We start from the raw sequence: 16591 nt of genomic DNA, 5'->3' as shown, positions 1-16591 counted from the left end.
CATCCCAAATGCATTTTGCCTTTTTCAGCCAGGCCTAAGTAAGGATCAGGTCCTGGGCTAATGTGATTTGGGCCTCAGAAGAGTGGAAAATTTGGAGGAAGAAAGAAGGTGTTAATAAGTTCTATCAGCACTTTCTTGGGAGGCTTAGAATAGGGTAAATTACAGATTTGGAATCAGAGAAAGCCAAGCCTGAATTTCTCTTCAACAACTTACTAGCTATATGACCTTGGGCAAGTTACTTAATTTACTTACAAAGTAGTATTAGTACCATCTCTGCAGTGGCTGGAATTAATTGGAGGAATCCATGTAACATGCTTTTTAATTTTTTTTTGGGGTTGCTATAGGGTGTGTGCACTTGCCAGAAAGAGAGACAGACAGAAAGCAAAAAATCACCCCTAGGGGGGATGACCACACCACAATCCCTTCTCCATTCTCCTCTCAGGATCTTGGGCACATACATACACACAAACCCACCCAGTATGAGTTTAAGCCACCAGATCCAGGACTCAAACTGCAGTGGACTGCATGGGAGTCCAGCAATGTAGCCATTATGCCATCTTCTGGTTCCAATATTTGTTGACCACCTACCAGGTATTGGATGGTTTCAAAGGCTTTCCATGTATTTGTTCTTTGCAACACTACTGAGGTAGTTGAAATTGTTAGAATCGCATGGTTACATAGCTGGACTTCCACGTAGTTGACTGCAGTTGAAGTCCCAGACCCAGTGGCTTAAAACTCCCATGCCAGGCACGTGTGTGCATACGCGTGCACAAAATCCTAAGAGGAGAATGGAGGAGAAGGGATTCTGGTGTTGTCACCCCTCCCCGGCGAGGTGGGAGGGGATGACTTCTCACTTTCTGTCTCTGTCTCTCCAGTGAGCGCACACTCCCTATAACAAAACAAATCCCTCTCTTGGGGCTGGCAGGTGGCGTGGTGGTTAAGGATGCTGGACTCCCACATGCTGATTGCAGTTTGAGTTCCAAACCTGACAGCTTGCTTTCTCACTACCACCACCCTCCCGCCCCTCATCCTCACTCTATTCTTCTCTGGTCAAATTAAGTAAGTAAATACATAAATAAAGCAAAAAAAAAAAAAAAAAAAACTCTCAAAAAAATCACAAAGGAAATCAAGCACAGGGAAGTTACATAACTGGCCTAAAGGCACATAGCAGCCCTAGCAAACAAACACACCCCTGTTTCAGGCCAAGCATTAAAAGCATTCATCTCACATCCTAATGTGTGCATGCAACCTACCGACTAGACCTACCTGCTGTGCTTGTGCCTTCAGAAGAAGCAGAGGCAGCACCGATGTAGAAACGGATGGAGGTGAATGGAGAATTCCAGGTGTAAGCATTTAGCATGCGGTCATGGGGCAAAGTGATGCTTTCCATGGGAGCTGGAGCAGAAGCAGCACAAACAGCATTAGGAGTGCACATGACCACGCGGCCCCTGGGGAGTGCATGCACCCTCTAGCAATAAGAACAGGATGACCTAGCGGGAGTAGGGGTCGCTCCAAACATCAGTTTCCTGGGCTGCCTTCACTGACCCCATAGACAAGTCTCCGACAGTCCCCTGTGTTTCTCCTTTAGAATATCTTGGGACCAGCAGCTGATATAATGGCTATGTTGCTGGACTCCCATGTAGTTGACCCTGGTTCAAGTCCTGGACCCAGTGGCTTAAACTCACACCAGGCACGTGTGCGTGCGTGCCCAAGATCCCAAGAGGAGAATGGAGGAGAAGGGATTGCGGCGTGGCCATGCCCCCCTGGGGGCTGATTTCTTGCTTTCTGTCTCTCTCTCTCTCTTTCTGACGAGTGCACGCGCCCTATAGCAAAAACCTCTAAAAACAAAACAAAAACATCTACCCAATTAGAACTACTGTTTAAGTATTAAGTTATGTTTAAATTAATCTGCCTTGTGAACCCTTTTGAAAATCTACACTAAAAAAGTTATGCCCATGGGGCCAGCAGGTGGCGTGGTGGTTAAGGTGCTGGACTCCCATATTCGCCAACCATGGGTTCGAGTCCAGACCTGGTGGCTTGAAGATTACAACAGACATGTGTACATGTGTGCCTGAAGTCCCGAGACAAGAATGGAAGAGAAGGGATGATGGTGTGACCATCCCTCTGGGGCCCGATTTCTCACTTTCCCTCTCTCTGTTGCTCTCTAGCAAGCACGTGTGTCCTACGGCAAAAACCTTTTTAAAAAATTATACATCCACACATGTATTTATTACAGATGCATGCATTCACATGCAGAGATGAGGGGACTTCATATGTGTGTGGAAAATGGAATTACAGTGAGTGGGGTTTTCCCCTAATTTAAATCCATGCCTAGTTTTATTATAACGCCCATCTCCCATGAACTTTGTGAAGACCCCTCATCTATTCTACACATCACCACTGGTTCGTGTTTGGTAGAAGGCTTGACGGTCATGAATAAAATCTCATAGGGACAGAATCCCACTCCTCTCCTCCAGTCCAACCCCAAAGACTGATGGACTCGAAATACAATAAAGCTCATCAACAAGACCTCTGGTTTTATTTCACTTCTGGCTGCTACGAGGATGTTTTTAGTTGGATGTCATGAACAAATGCAGCTTGCACAGTTTAGAAGTTTCACATTTTTGATTAAGGATCACATTTTCATTCACGCCGGATCACTTTTCTTAGCAGCAGTTTCTAAGTCTTTGCCAGGTCTGGGAGGAGAGATCCCTAAGGACCAATGATTCAAATACACGTTTCTTGAAGAAAAAAATAAATCATTCTCCAGTTATCTCTTCCCAGGTCTTTGTGGGCTAGTAGTAAACAACAATCCTTATTGGAAGACCCCATGAATTTGTCCTGAAAAACCAGCAGTCCAGGTGTAACGACAGCAGGGAACATCCAGTTTTACTTTGGTAGTTACAATGCAGTCGCTGCTGGCTAAAGGCTTGGATTAGCCTTTGTGAAGTTCCTGAAGGGCCAGGCATCATGGAAGAAATTGGTCCATCTTTGCCTTCTTTCCTCCTCTGATTGGTGTCTGGCCACCACAACCACCATCAGGATATTGGATTATTTTCTTGAACGGATCGCCTAAATCGCAGGTCTGGGTTTGACACAGGAAAAAGAAGTTAATGCAGCCCCACCCACAGTGCCCATCTCTGCAAGGAAAAGACCAAATGGACCTTCAAGACCCCAAGGCTGGGGCCAGCAGATGGCATAATGGTTATGCCACTGGACTTCCACATGGTTGACTGCAGTTCGAATCCCAGACCCAGCGGCTTACAGCTCAAATTGAGCGTGTGTGTGTGTGTGTGTGTGTGTGTGTGTGTGTGCATGCCCAAAATCCTGAGAGGAGACTGGTGGAGAAGGGATTGTGGCATGGCTATTGCTCCCGGGGGAGTTATTTCTCGCTTTCTATCTGTCTCCCTGGGAAGCGCACATGCCCCATAGCAAAAATCTCTCTTCATAAAATAAATAAATAAAGACCCCAAGGCTTCCCCTGCCTTCCTCCCTCCTCCTTTTTAGTTTCTGTAATCCTTTCCCCCTGAACTCCTATCACTGAATGGCATCAGTAAATGCAGTTCCTAAAGAATGGATGTTTTTTCCTCCCTTGCATTCATTCCTCTTTTGACCTCAGGCCCAGATTTTCTGTGGGAAACCACCCTTTCCTACTCCCAGTCCCTTTGACCTGAAGGTTGCACCACCTGCATCTACAGATGAAGCAAGTGACTTAGGTCAAGGACAAGGAATGCATCACATTTTCACAGCCATAGCAATCAGTTCAGGGTGAGTACACCACCCACTCAGGTGCAGGGAAGCACTGGAACATTCTGGGTCCCCTGCGCTCGTCCATTCAATTGAATCTTAAAAAGCACAAATTGATGAAGCTGTCACAATGTTTAGAAAGAGCCTATTTGCAAAATGCTAACATGGAAAAGAAGTAAACAGAAAGAAACCAGATCTGATGACATGGTGAATTCTTGCTTTTGGACAGGCCTAAAGCAAGACTTATTCTTGGATTTTTGCTTAAACCAGTGTAGGTTGGGTTTGGAAAGAACAATCAAAACTTGAGCAATTCTGACCGTCTATCTTGAGACACATGACCTGAACCAGTTCGTGTCTTATTCTGGGCCAGCTCAGGTACTCACCTGGGGTAACACCATGTTTCTCTGAAGGCAAAGGGCCTTGTGGCTGAAAAAGAAGAAAAAGAACAGCCATGCCACTGGGAAAGAAAGTAAGTCCTGGGTCTTGTTGCATAGTTGGTAAAATCTACAGGGCCCCACCATTTTTAAATCAGGTGGTGGCAGATTAAGACCAAGCATCAGCCATAGAAATACTGAACATGTTTTGTGTTTTAGGGACAATGATTTTGTTCATTCACTCATCTCATGGCTGTTTACTGAGCATTTACAATATACCACATAGTACATGCATGGCCCCTGAGCTAAAGAGCTTACAATTCCTCATCCTTTATCTAAGTCATGCTGACAGTATTCATTTGCACAGATAGTAAATTGCAGGGCCATCTCTTCCATCAAAATCAAAAGCTTCCAAAATAACTAGTGCTTGAATTAAGACTGATTTCCCATTTGCTCATATTTTCCAGCACACCAAGGAAGCCCGAAAGAGCTTTGGAGTTAGAGGAAGTTTTCAAGCATCTTCTTATAGGAATGAAACTGGTCAACTCTTTTCAAGAAAATGAAACAGTAAGATCCGTTAACATTGTCATGAACATGCCCTGCGGCAGAAATATGTAAAATAAGTATAACAAAATGTTTCATTAGATACTGTTTTTAGTATTAGGAAAATCTGGAGTCAATGCTAATGTCCACATATGTACAAAATGAAGCAATGTCTGTGTTATAGTAGTAAGTGGTAGAAAATATTTATGAAAATATTTAAATATAAGTAGTAAATATAAATATTTATATTTATACTATTTGTATAATAAAGTTCCTCTTTTGTAGTCAATGCATCAATAAAAGTGTTAGTAGATACAGGTATGTTTGCAGGTGGCCAGGGGAAAGATCTGGAAAAATATGCAATAAAGCATATTTTTAGGATAAGCTTTCAAGGCATTTTTCATCCCAAAAGGCCATACTTCTGTATCACTGGGTTATATGAACAAGCATGCAGGCTTCACAGGGGCAGGGGCTTTGTCGTTCCCAACACCTAGAACAAGAAATCCATAATCCCAGCACCTAGAACAAGTTCAGACAAAGAGTGTTGAATGGAATGAATATTATTGTTTTAAAATAAGAAACATCGAAACGCTTAAACATAAAAAGCGAAGGGCCCTTGTGTTCTCCAAAGAGCTTGGTCTCTGGTTCCCTGAAACACTTTTCATAGGGAGGCAAATGTGTCCCAGGGGTTCCCAAGGCAGCTTCAAGCTCACCTCCACCTCTCTCCTTTCCAGAATGAGTGAGCTGGGGTTTGCTCTCTTCTCGGCATCCTGCAGCTTGATCAGCTTATCTATCAGGAACATTTTATCTTTGCCCTCCTGTTAAGGAAAATAAAAATATGGATGAATGACGGTGTGAGGCTGGAAAGCAACTGATGAAAAGAAGGCTGATTTTTAGGCAAGGAAGGTCAAGTAAGGTCCCAGAAGTTGGATGGAGATTGCCGCCATGTTTTCTCCTGATGAAAGAATAGAAACAGTTCATAGCAGAGCCAGAGTTTCTCCCAGAGCCTTCCTGCACTAGCAAATTCTTTTCTAAAGCAATTTCTCAGGTAGGCTTGAGCAGTAGCCACCACTAGCTTGTTGCTAGAAGCAATTTAAAGTGCCACTGTCTGAATGCCAGGGACAGTGGTTTTCAGCACCCCCCTCTTGGTTTGCTCTCCCTAGAAAACTAGATATTGCCTGGGTCAGTCTTGTCCTCCCACTGGGAATGCCAAAGCTTAGAGCTCGGCCTCCAGATCTGCCTAGAACATTTTGCCCTTCCAGAGATCAAGGAAGGGGAAATGGGGACTTGCTGCACTATTGGAATTCCCATTATAAAGGGTTAAAGGGGGGTGGAGGGTCAGCCCCATTGCCTCATGGTTAAGGGAGTCAGATCCCACATAGCCTATTGCAGTTCAGCCCCAGTCTCAGCAACTTGAGAGACATGCCAGGCACATGTGTGTGCATGCCCAAAATCTGGGCGGGATGGAGAAATGGGAAGGAATTGAAGCATGACTATGCACTCATTGAAGGGTGCTTTCAACATTCTGTAGGTCTCTCTCTGTTTCTCTGTCTTACTCTAGTGAGCTCATGCACCCTCTAATAATAAAAACAACTGTGGTGATGGGGAGGGCAGCCCCATAGCCTAGTGGTTAAGGGAGCCAGATCCCACGTGGCTTACTGAGGTTTAAATTCTGGACCCTGCAGCTTAAAAACTATGCCAGGTTCATGTGTGTGTGTGCTCTGAATCTCAACAGGATGGAGAAATGGAGGAGAGGGATTGTAGAGTGCCCATGTCCCATTAGGGGTTCTCTCTCTCTCTCTCTCTCTCTCTCTCATCTCTCTGTCTAGCAAGCCCATGTGCCCTCTGGAAATTTTAAAAAGGGGTGTTTCCAACGGGACTTACATTAATGATCTGTTCATGGAGCAGCCTGATCATGACCTTCCTTCCCTCTGTGATCTGCCAGTAGAGATAGGTGATAATTCTGGAAGAGAACAAAAGAAAGGCTGACAGGCACTCTTGCCAAAGCTCAGCAGGCTCCAAATGTCAATTGGGTGAAAGGAACTGGAATGTGGGCTTGCAGATAAATTTTGGCCCAAATGTGCTCCTGAAAAGTTGCATCAGAGTGAGTTACAATAAATACGCTAGAGCAATGTTTCTCAACCCAGTTGCACATGGAATCATCTGGAAAGTGTGAATAAGACCCAAGCCATTGTCCCTCCTTAGATCAATTAATTGAGCAATTCTGGGCATGGGCCAGATATCAGCATTATAAATTTATATATTATTTTATTTTTGTTTGTAAGATTTACTTATTATTATTATTATTATTTGACCAGAGAGAGAGAGAAAGGGAAAGTGAGAAAGCAAGTCACCAGGTCCAGGACTCAAACTGCTGTCAGCTATGTGGAAATGCAGTGACTTAACCACCAAGCCACCTGCCAGCACCCCCTCCGCTCCCCCCACACATGATTCTAATATGCAGCCAGAATTCGTGAATCTGCATAGCCCTGTCCAAACAGCAATGTGATACAATTTCTGATTTAGTAGGTCTGGAGTAGGCCTGAGACTCTGCATTTCTAACAAGCTCCAGGTGTGATAAATAATTGGTCCTTGTCCCAGGTTCCTGACACACGGCTGGCCCATAAAACCCTTGGCATCTCCAGAGTCGATGGGAGTGTCTCTTGAATGCTAATGAGATGACCTGCGGCTGGGACATCCTAGAGAGGGTCAGGGACTGGTCACCTGAAAGATCAGAGCTTAGAGGGAGCCCCCTCCTTCAGCCACCCGCCCCCACGACCCTGGGGAGGAGAGAACGGTTTGAAATTGAGTTGTCAGTGGCCTATGATTTGATCAATCGTGCCTGCCTAGGAGCTGGAATGGAAGTGCTGTGTCACCCCCTCCCCTACACACACATACCTAGCCCGAGGCATCTCTTCCATGTGGCTCTTCTGGATTGTATCCTTAGTAATACCTGGTAATAGTGAACTGCCTTCCCGGCTTCTGTGAGTTGTTTTAGCAAACTCTCGACCCTCAGGAGGGAGTTGTGAGTCCCGTCACATTTATAACCAGTCAGAAGCACAGATGACAAACTGGGACTTGTGATCGCCATCAGACGTGGGGACAGTGCTATGGGACTGAGCCCTTGAATCATGATTTGATGGCACATTTAGTGTCAGAAATATGCTGAGTAAAAACAGTGCAGACTGTTAGAAGTTAGGAGGAGGGGCCAGCAGGTGGCATGGTGATTGAGGTGTTGGACTTCCACACGGCCAATCACGGTTCGAGTCCCAGACCTGGCGGCTTGCTTTCTCACTTTCTCTCTCTCTCTCTCTCTCTCTCTGGTGGTGTATCCTATAGCAAATTAAAACAACAACAATAATAATAATAAATAAAATTAAAGACATAATTTAAAAAAAAAGAAAAGAAAAAGAATATGTTTGGAGAAGCAGGGTACCATGAAAATTCTCCATTCTCAGGAGGCCCAGGACATCGGGCATAAGGGAGGAAGGACATAACGTAACAGAAACAGGAGATCCAGGGTCTGGCCTCCTCTGCCTCCAATGGCCTCTGCAGCCTGGAATCTCGCTCTGCAAGTGACCCTGCCTCTGCTAATCTTATCGTTCCCATCTGAGCCATGGAGCAGCTGCTCTGCAGGGCACGTCAACTAGCTCCAGTCGCCTTGAGTTGTGTGTCTCTCTAACGAGGAGTTGCCCTCTCAAATGCCCTCAGGACCAAGCCCCAAAAGAGGGCCAGGGCCAGCAGGTGGCGCAGTAGCCACACAACTGGACCCTTAGGAGAAATAGCCTGGGCTCCTATCCTGGGATCGTGCTAAGCATGCTGGGCACATGTGTGTCTGCCTGTGATCCAGGCTGACTGAGATGGGGACGGACCACAGAGTGAAGGCTCTGTTGGGAGTGCCTATCTCTGCCTCTGCCTCTCTCTCTCATGAAAGAAATAAACAAGATAAAAACAAACAAAGAAAGAAAAGTTATGTGTCAGGCCCACCAATTGTTTCATGCAGTAAAATGGACCTAGTGTCAGCAAATTGACTTTCTCTTTTTCTTTTTCTTTTTCTTCTTCTCCTTTTTTTTTTTTTTGTTTTGAGAGATTTTTGCTATAGGGTACGTGCACTTGCCAGAAAGACAGAGAGAGACAGAAAGACAGAAAGACAGAAAGCGAGAAATCATCCCCGGGGGGGATGGCCACGCCACAATTCCTTCTCCATTTTACTCTCGGAAAATGTACTCACACGCGCCTGGTGTGAGTTTAAGCCACTGGGTCCTGGACTCGAACCATGGTCCACTACATAGGAGTCCAGCAACATAGGCATTATGCCAATTGCTGGTCCCACAAATTGAATTTCTTATGGAAGTCAGAAATCAATCTTTTTGGGACCAGTAGGTGGTGTAGTGGTTAAGGGGGTGGACTCCCACATAGTGGACTGCAGTTTGGGTCCTGGACCCTGTGGCTTGAAACTCATGCCGGGTGCTTGTGTGTGTGCATGCGTGCCCAAAATCCTGAGAGGAGAATGGAGGAGAAAGGATTGCAGCATGGCCATCCCCCATATGGGGTGATTTCTCTCTTTCTCTCTCTCTCTCTGGCAAGCGCACACACCCCATGGCAAAAAAAAAAAAAATCTCTTGTAATAAAAAATCGATCTTTTTTACTTTGAAAACTTATGCAGGGAACCAGCAGTTAGTGTAATGGCTATGTCGCTGGACTCCCACGTAGTCGACCGCGGTTCGCGTCCCGGACCCGGTGGCTTAAAACTCACGCTGGGCGCATGTGCATGCGTGCGTGCCCAAGATCCCGAGAGGAGAATGGAGGAGAAGGGATTGCGGCGTGACCATCCCCTCTGGGGGCTGATTTCTCTCTTTCTGTTTCTATGTCTCCCTGTCTGTCTGGTGAGCGCACGCACCCTATAGTGAAAAAAACCTCTCAAAAAAAAAAAAAAAAAAAAACTTATGCACAACATCTTACATAGCAGTAATGCCTAACCATTTTCACATATCCTCCTCAGAATCACATTTCACTCTCCCAAGCATTCTCGTTTTATTTTTTTCATTTTAGTCTCTATATTTTCATTTTATTCTCACGTCATTTCCAAAGAGACACAAAGCAAGTTTGCTTTCTTACATGAACTACCTACTCAGGGTAGGATCAGGCTCATCCCTAACACTGTGAGATAAGATGCAGCTCTTTGCTTTCCAACTGCAAGTCCCCAGGGCAATCCTCACCTCATATTAATGAGAGTTTCCTTTGAGAGCTCTTGTTCCCCCAAGTTTCCTAAGGCACCCCACTTACAACACAATGAGGGTGAGGATGAAAAAGAAGTGCACACTCCCGATGAGGTTCTGATAGATCCAAACAACCCACAGGTAGCCAGGCCTTGTCTTTAGGGTGTTGATCCAGCCGTAGATGGAGTGAATGAAGGCAGGCAGGCCTCGGAACGGGCCACAGTTGGCTGAAGGTTTCAATCTGGTAAAACAAGGGATGGAAATACATCAATGGCATGACACACAGGCATAGGTCTTCTATAATCAGGGTGCCCTTCCTGCACTCTGGACCTGGAGACAGCTATTCTTGACTGTTCTACCCACACCCTCCTTCCGAAGGAAACACAGCTGCTCACAGCCTTGCTGGTATGGCCTGCACGCTAAGGGCCAGCTCTTAGACCAGAGGTATCGCCTGATCCAACAGTGGCCAGTCCAAAGGCCAGGAAGTGACCTCTACAGTATCTTGGCTTGAAGGAATGAATGAGGACGACTAGCGCCTCTCTTTTGGGAGCTTGAATTAAGAGACATGAAGGAGGACACCTGGTAGAGATGGAAGCGGAAGCTGTGATACAGCCATGTGCAGTCAGTTGTTACAATGAGCAGAACGGGGCAGGGCATGGGGCAATGGAGAGCTGGTTAGGAAGAGACAGAGGAGGGAGTAGATTTGACAGGAGAAACAAGGACTTGGTGGAACAGGACAGCCCGTCTCAAAGCTGCTCAAGTTCCTGATGGCTCCAGTTCTGCAGGTGTCCTAAACATTGGCTCCCTTGTTTATTCACTCTGTCATTCCTTCCCTCGCTTAGCCCTTCATTCTGCCAAGGTTCATTGCTCTTCTGCCACGCACTGATCTAGACAGGCCCTGGGGACTCCATATTGAGACAGACCTAGTTCCCACCCTCTTGGACTTACATTCTAATGGGAAAGACGGGCAATCAATGAGTAAACAACTCAACGAAGACTCAGACAAAGGCATTTCTGGCTGTGAGTGATGGAATGAAAGAAACTCACAGGAGAGAGAGAAGAGGTGGGAACTGGCAGTAGACAAAAATGGCTTTGAGGGGCCAGCAGGTGGTCTGGTGGTTAAGGGTGCTGGACTACCACATGGGTGCCCACGGTTCAAGTCTTGGGACTGGCAGCTTGTTTTCTTGCTTTCTCTCTCTCTCTCTCTCTCTCTCTCTCTCTCTCTGTCTCTCTCTGTGTGTGTGTGTGTGTGTGTGTATGTGTGTGTGTGTCCTTCTCTGGTCAAATTTAAATAAATAAATAAATAAATAAATAAATAAATAAATAAATAAAGTTAAATAAAAGAATTAAAAAATAAAAAGAATGGCTTTGAAGGTCACATCTTGGCAATGGCCATGGGGCTGAGAATCAGAGGACCCTGTTCATGTAGGGAGGCGAATGCTGGTCCCGGGAGAGAGATGAGAGCGGTGGGGCTGGAGTAAGGGGAAGCCAGTAAGCAGGTGAGGCTGGAGAAGGAGAAGGAGCAAGATCAGGCAGGGCGGCTCAGGTAACTGAGGTGAGGTTCCACTGTTGATGTGGAAGAACTGGCCTCTCCCCATTCTGAGAAGCTTCTCTACTTGGCAGAAGTGAGGAAGCTGTTCCTGATTGTGGGTGCCTGCTGGTTTGCGGCCAAACTAGGAGTTATTCTCTTGTTCAGTGTTAGTGTCTGTTGGTTACCAAGGGAACTTGGGCAAAGCACTATATTAAGCATGTCTTTTCTTTCTGACATTTTGATACGGGGTCGGGGAGGTCTTACTGACCCCTGGAGACTGCCTTTCCCAGGGCTGGCCTGCAGAGCATGACTTTCATGTGCACACCAACCCATTCCGGGCCCACAGCCCTACCTACCTCCTTTAACAGACTCTTCCACTCTGTGCCACTCTTCCACTGCCCTAATCATACCAAGGCCAGATCTCAGACAACTTGGCATCAGCAGCTCCTATGCACCAGAGCCTGTAGAAATTATTCCCACTAGCCCATCAGAAGCCTGCTTTCTCTGTCATGGCTGTCCCTTACCACAGAAACCACCTCCTACCCACGTTTTCTCCCTACTCCCTCTACCTCCTGACCCACCTATGGCACCACATGGCATAGAGGGCCCAGTGCCCCCAGGAACTGTGAGTAACAAATTCTTTTCAATGGGGATTGTCTCCTGATCCATCGGCCTCACCTCTATTTTAAAACAAATATGAACCAAGGGGGAAAAGAAAGAAGCGAGACATTAAAGGAACACAAAGATGGAAAATTATCGGTGGATGAAAATGTGGAGGGAAACAGCTCTAACTGGACTCATACACAGTGTATTCACGCTGGGAAAAGCCATTTTGGAAGCTGTAATGATATACAGTGATTGAATGTATTTTTTAAAAATGTCTGAACTGAAAATAAATACATGAAACACTCAGACTCTGCCGCCTCACCCAAGGCCACCCCCTCCTACCTCCAGATGGTGACGGCCAGGGTGCACAGGACGCCGGTGAAGGACGGGAAGAAGAGCAGTAGGATGAAGAAGGTCATCATCTGGGAGGCCCGCCAGGCTTTGCTCGGAGGCTGGAAGTTCATCATCAGGCTGATCTGAAGAGAGAGACACAACCACCTCCCATCTGCGGCCACAGGAGCAGCCAGGGAGACCCCGGCCAGGCACCGACTCCTCAACACCCTCCCCCGCTACACCCCCACCTGCCACCAGGTCACAGGGGACTGGGCAAAGCGGATGTGTGGCGACTTCAGACTAACTCACATTTTTGACGTAAAACATGATGAAAAGAGTAATCATTTGGATGAAGGGCAGCAGCGGGCAGAAGAAGATCCCAATCCTGTGAGCGAGACGGTGAGTGTGAGACCGGGCAGGAACTGGGAGGCATGGGGAGTGGGAACAGATATAGGGGCAGAGAGGGAAGAGAGGGTGCTAGGGGCTGAAATGTGCTCCCCTCCCCAAATTCCTACGTTGAAGTCTTAACCCCAGTACCTCAGAACATGCTCATGTGGAGACAGGGGCTTTGAAGTGAGGTGAGGTCACTAGTGGGCCCTAACCCTATATGGCTGGTGTCCGTAAAAGAAGAGGAGATAAGGGCACAGACACACAGGCGGGAAAACCACATGGACACGCAGTGAGAGACAACCGTCTCTGAGATGAGACAGAGGCCTGGACAGACCCTTCCCTGGTGGCCTCAGAGGAAAGATACACTGCCAACCCCTTGATCTTGGTGCCTCCGGAATTGCGAGAAAATAAGTTCCTTTCCTTTATTTCCTTTTTTGTTAGAGGGCATATGCATTTACCACAGAGAGAGAGAAAGTTAAAAGGCACCCCCCCATGGGGAATGGGCACCCTGAAATCCCTCCTCCTCTATTTCTCCCTCTTTTTGGGGATTTTGGGCACACACACATATGCGCCCAGTGTGTTTCTCAGGCCACTGGGTCTAGGACTCGGGCCATGCCATTGGCCATGTGGGATCCAGCTGCCTCAACCACTATGCCACAGCCTGACCCAAATCTCTGTTGTCTAAACCACCCTGTCTGTGGTGCTTTGCTACGGCAGCCCTATGAGCACAGAGGGGGACTTTGTCTGTCATGGCAATCCCCACACAGTATCCACGGCTACCCCTTCCTGGCTCTGACCAGGAGACTTTGCAGAGAAACCACCCAGAGAGCCGCTAACACACCAGATGGCCTTCAGCATGCCCTACCCTAGCCCTTCCCAAGTGGGAGATATCCCCGACTCTCTACCTCCCCTCTCTGCCTCCACTCCTGGCTTTTGAGCCGGTCTAAGGTCCTGCAAGGACAAGGCATTAAACCACAGAGTTACAATGAGAACGGCATTCCCTTTCCAGCTCTCCCCCAGGGCTCCCAGTGCTGAAAGAAGGACCATCCTAGTTGGGTGCCAGAATGTTTCATTCCTGGGACCAGCAGTTAGCGTAATGGCTACGTCGCTGGACTCCCCTATAGTTGACCATGGTTCAAGCCCCATACCCGGTGGCTTAAACTCACGCCGGGTGCATGTGTGCGCAAGATCCTGAGGGGAAAATGGAGGAGAAGGGATTGCAGCATGGCCATCCCCCCTGGAGAGATGATTTCTCACTTTCTATCTCTCTGCCTCTGTCTTTCTGGTGAATGCACATGCCCTATAGCAAAATCCTCTCAAAAAAAAAAAAAAAGTTTCATTCCTAACAATCGTCAACCTTCTTTTTTTTTAAACACAGGAGTAGGCTTTAGCCTATGCCTCAGCAGATAGCAGGTTCTAGCTAGAATTTAAGGACTGTTTAGGAGATTTCTTTTTTCCTCATTACTTGTGATTTCTGGCATGTGGCACTTGTTTTCCATTTATGATTATACAATAAAGACTCCTTGAAAAATGGATTTGAGGGACCAGCAGGTGATGTAGTGGTTAAGGCACTGGACTCCCACATGGACTGCGGTTTGAGTCCTGGACCTGGTGATTTGACAATCATGCCTGGCATGTGTATGTGTGTTCCTAAAATCCTGAGAGGAGGATGGAGGAGAAGGGATTGCAGCCTGGCCATCCCCCCTGGGGGGGGGTGATTTCTCACTTTCCTTCTCTCTCTCTCTCTCTGTCTCTGGCAAGTGCATGCCCTATGGTAAAAACCTTTAAAAAAACAAAACTGAATTGAAGAAGGTAATTAAAAAGCATATATGAAGCAAGTAGTAGTGCAAGTGATCTGTAGAAATGCCAAGAATAGACCAGCTAGTATGCACACTTTAGGAAACACAAAGAAGGAAAGAAAAACTCATCATCAAAAGCAACACTCTCCCAAACCCCACAGAAGTTAAATTTATAAATTCCACAAGAAAAGGGTAAAGGCCCATGTGTTTTCCATTGTGAGTGTTCTCGGTTGTGCCTCTTCATGATTTAGCAACAAAAACTCAAAGGCCTGAAGTCACAATGGTCACTTCTGATCGTTACTTTCCCCCCTCACTGCGCACATTTTTCTCTGAGACCTTTTTCAAATGCTCAATAATATGAGGTTCAAGCTCTAAGGTTTAAAAACCCAGTCAAAGTAAGCAGAACTACATTAGTATTGCCTTGTGTCACATAATTTAGCAACGTTATTATATTTTGTTTTTGTCATAGGGTATGTGCACTCACAAGAGAGACAGTGAGAAGGAAAGTGAGAAATCACTCCCAGAGGGAACGGCCATGCCTCAACCCCTTCTTCTCCTGAGATTTTGGGCATGCACGCACATGTGCCTGGCATGAGTTTCAAGCTGCTGACCTCAAACCATGGTTGACTATGTGGGAATCCAGCACCTTAACTACTATGCCGCCTGCTGGCTCTAACCACACTTTCTTTTTTTTAAAAAGAATTATTTTATTTGACTTTATTTATTTTAATTTGACCAGAGAGGGACAGAGTGAGAGAGAAAGAGAGAGGGAAAGTGAGAAAGCAAGCCGTCAGGTCCAGGACTCAAACCGTGGAGAGCCATGTGGGAGTCTAGTACATTCAGACGCCATGCCACTACTCTATTTTTTAAAAAGCAAAAAAGCTTAAGAATCCTTTTAGGGCCAGCAGATGGCGGGATAGTTAAGGCAATGGACTTCCACAAGGCTGACTGCAGTTCGAGTCCTGGACCTGGCATCTTGCTTTCTCATTTTCCCTTTCTCTCTCTCTCTGGTCAAATTTTAAAAAAGAATAATGATAATTAAAATAAAATAAAAATATTTTTAGAAGTTTTTGCCTTAGGGCACGCATGCTTGCCAGAGAAAAAGACAGACACAGTAAGAGGGAAAGTGAGAAATCACCCCCCAAGGGGGATAGCAATGCCACAATCCCTTCTCCTCCGTTTCCCCCCAGGATCTTGAACATGCACACACATGTGATTTTTCAAGCCACTGGGTTTAAGACTCAAACCATAGTGCACCATGTGGAAATCCAGCAACATAACCACTACATCATCTACTGGTCCCATAAAAATAATTTTTTGTAAGAATTATTTTATTGAACTTTATTTTTAAAATTTATGTATCTATTTATTTTTAATTTGACCAGAGAGGAACAGAGTGAGAGACAGAGAGAGAAAGAAAGTGAGAAAGCAAGCCACCAGGTCTGGGAGTCAAACCGCAGTTGGCCATGTAGGAGTCTAGCACTCTTAACCACCATGTCACCTGCCGGCCCCATGTAAAAATAATTTTTTAAAAAGGAGTGCTCATGTGACCAGCAGGTGGCTTAATGGTTATGTCGCTGGATTCCCACATGACCAAATGGCTTGAGTTCCAGCGCCTTGAAACTCATGCTGAACGTGTATGTATGCATGCCCAAAATCCAGGGAGGATACTAGAGGAGAAGAAATTGCAACTACAGCAATCCTCCCTGGGGATGATTTCTCCCTTTTTTTCTGTCTCTTCAGCGAGCACATGTACCCTATACCAAAAATCTCTCTTAAAAAAAAAAAAAAGAAAAAGTGCTCATAACTACCACATGATCCAGTAACTCCACTTCTGGTAAATGACGGGCTCCTCAAGCAAATTTGATTTAGAAAGATCATTTTTACGTTTTGAGTTGCCCCATCCTGTATATGAAACAGATTTAATTATTGTCGTCTTAAGTTCCCTTACTTTGTAGTTGTTCTTGTACTTTAAAAAGAAATACCACACAACCCCGCGCCGAGCGAGCGAGGCGGCGGCGGGCGGAGTAGGCCCTGCGCTGGCCCACC

General features: G+C 46.2%; 1 protein-coding gene across 5 annotated transcripts in view; it reads right to left on the bottom strand.

Annotated features, from left to right (window-relative positions):
* Window positions 1-2511: 2511 nt before the first annotated feature.
* Window positions 2512-16591, bottom strand: part of TMC5 (transmembrane channel like 5) — an 89136-nt gene continuing 75056 nt past the window's right edge. For all 5 annotated transcript variants that reach the window (XM_027771085.1, XM_027771086.1, XM_006146582.3 and 2 more), the window contains 7 exons: window positions 12663-12738; window positions 12363-12496; window positions 9951-10124; window positions 6549-6627; window positions 5378-5482; window positions 4131-4173; window positions 2512-3085 (listed from right to left, as the gene is read on the bottom strand). In XM_027771085.1, the coding sequence (XP_027626886.1) occupies window positions 3039-3085; window positions 4131-4173; window positions 5378-5482; window positions 6549-6627; window positions 9951-10124; window positions 12363-12496; window positions 12663-12738 (658 nt within the window). In that variant the 3' untranslated portion in view covers window positions 2512-3038. The remainder of the gene's footprint in view (window positions 3086-4130; window positions 4174-5377; window positions 5483-6548; window positions 6628-9950; window positions 10125-12362; window positions 12497-12662; window positions 12739-16591) is intronic.

Source organism: Tupaia chinensis, unplaced genomic scaffold (genome assembly GCF_000334495.1).
Source record: "Tupaia chinensis unplaced genomic scaffold, TupChi_1.0 Scaffold000182_1, whole genome shotgun sequence".
Taxonomy (NCBI): domain Eukaryota; kingdom Metazoa; phylum Chordata; class Mammalia; order Scandentia; family Tupaiidae; genus Tupaia; species Tupaia belangeri.
Note: the sequence above shows the minus strand (reverse complement) of the source record. Positions and strands in the feature narration are given on the sequence as shown.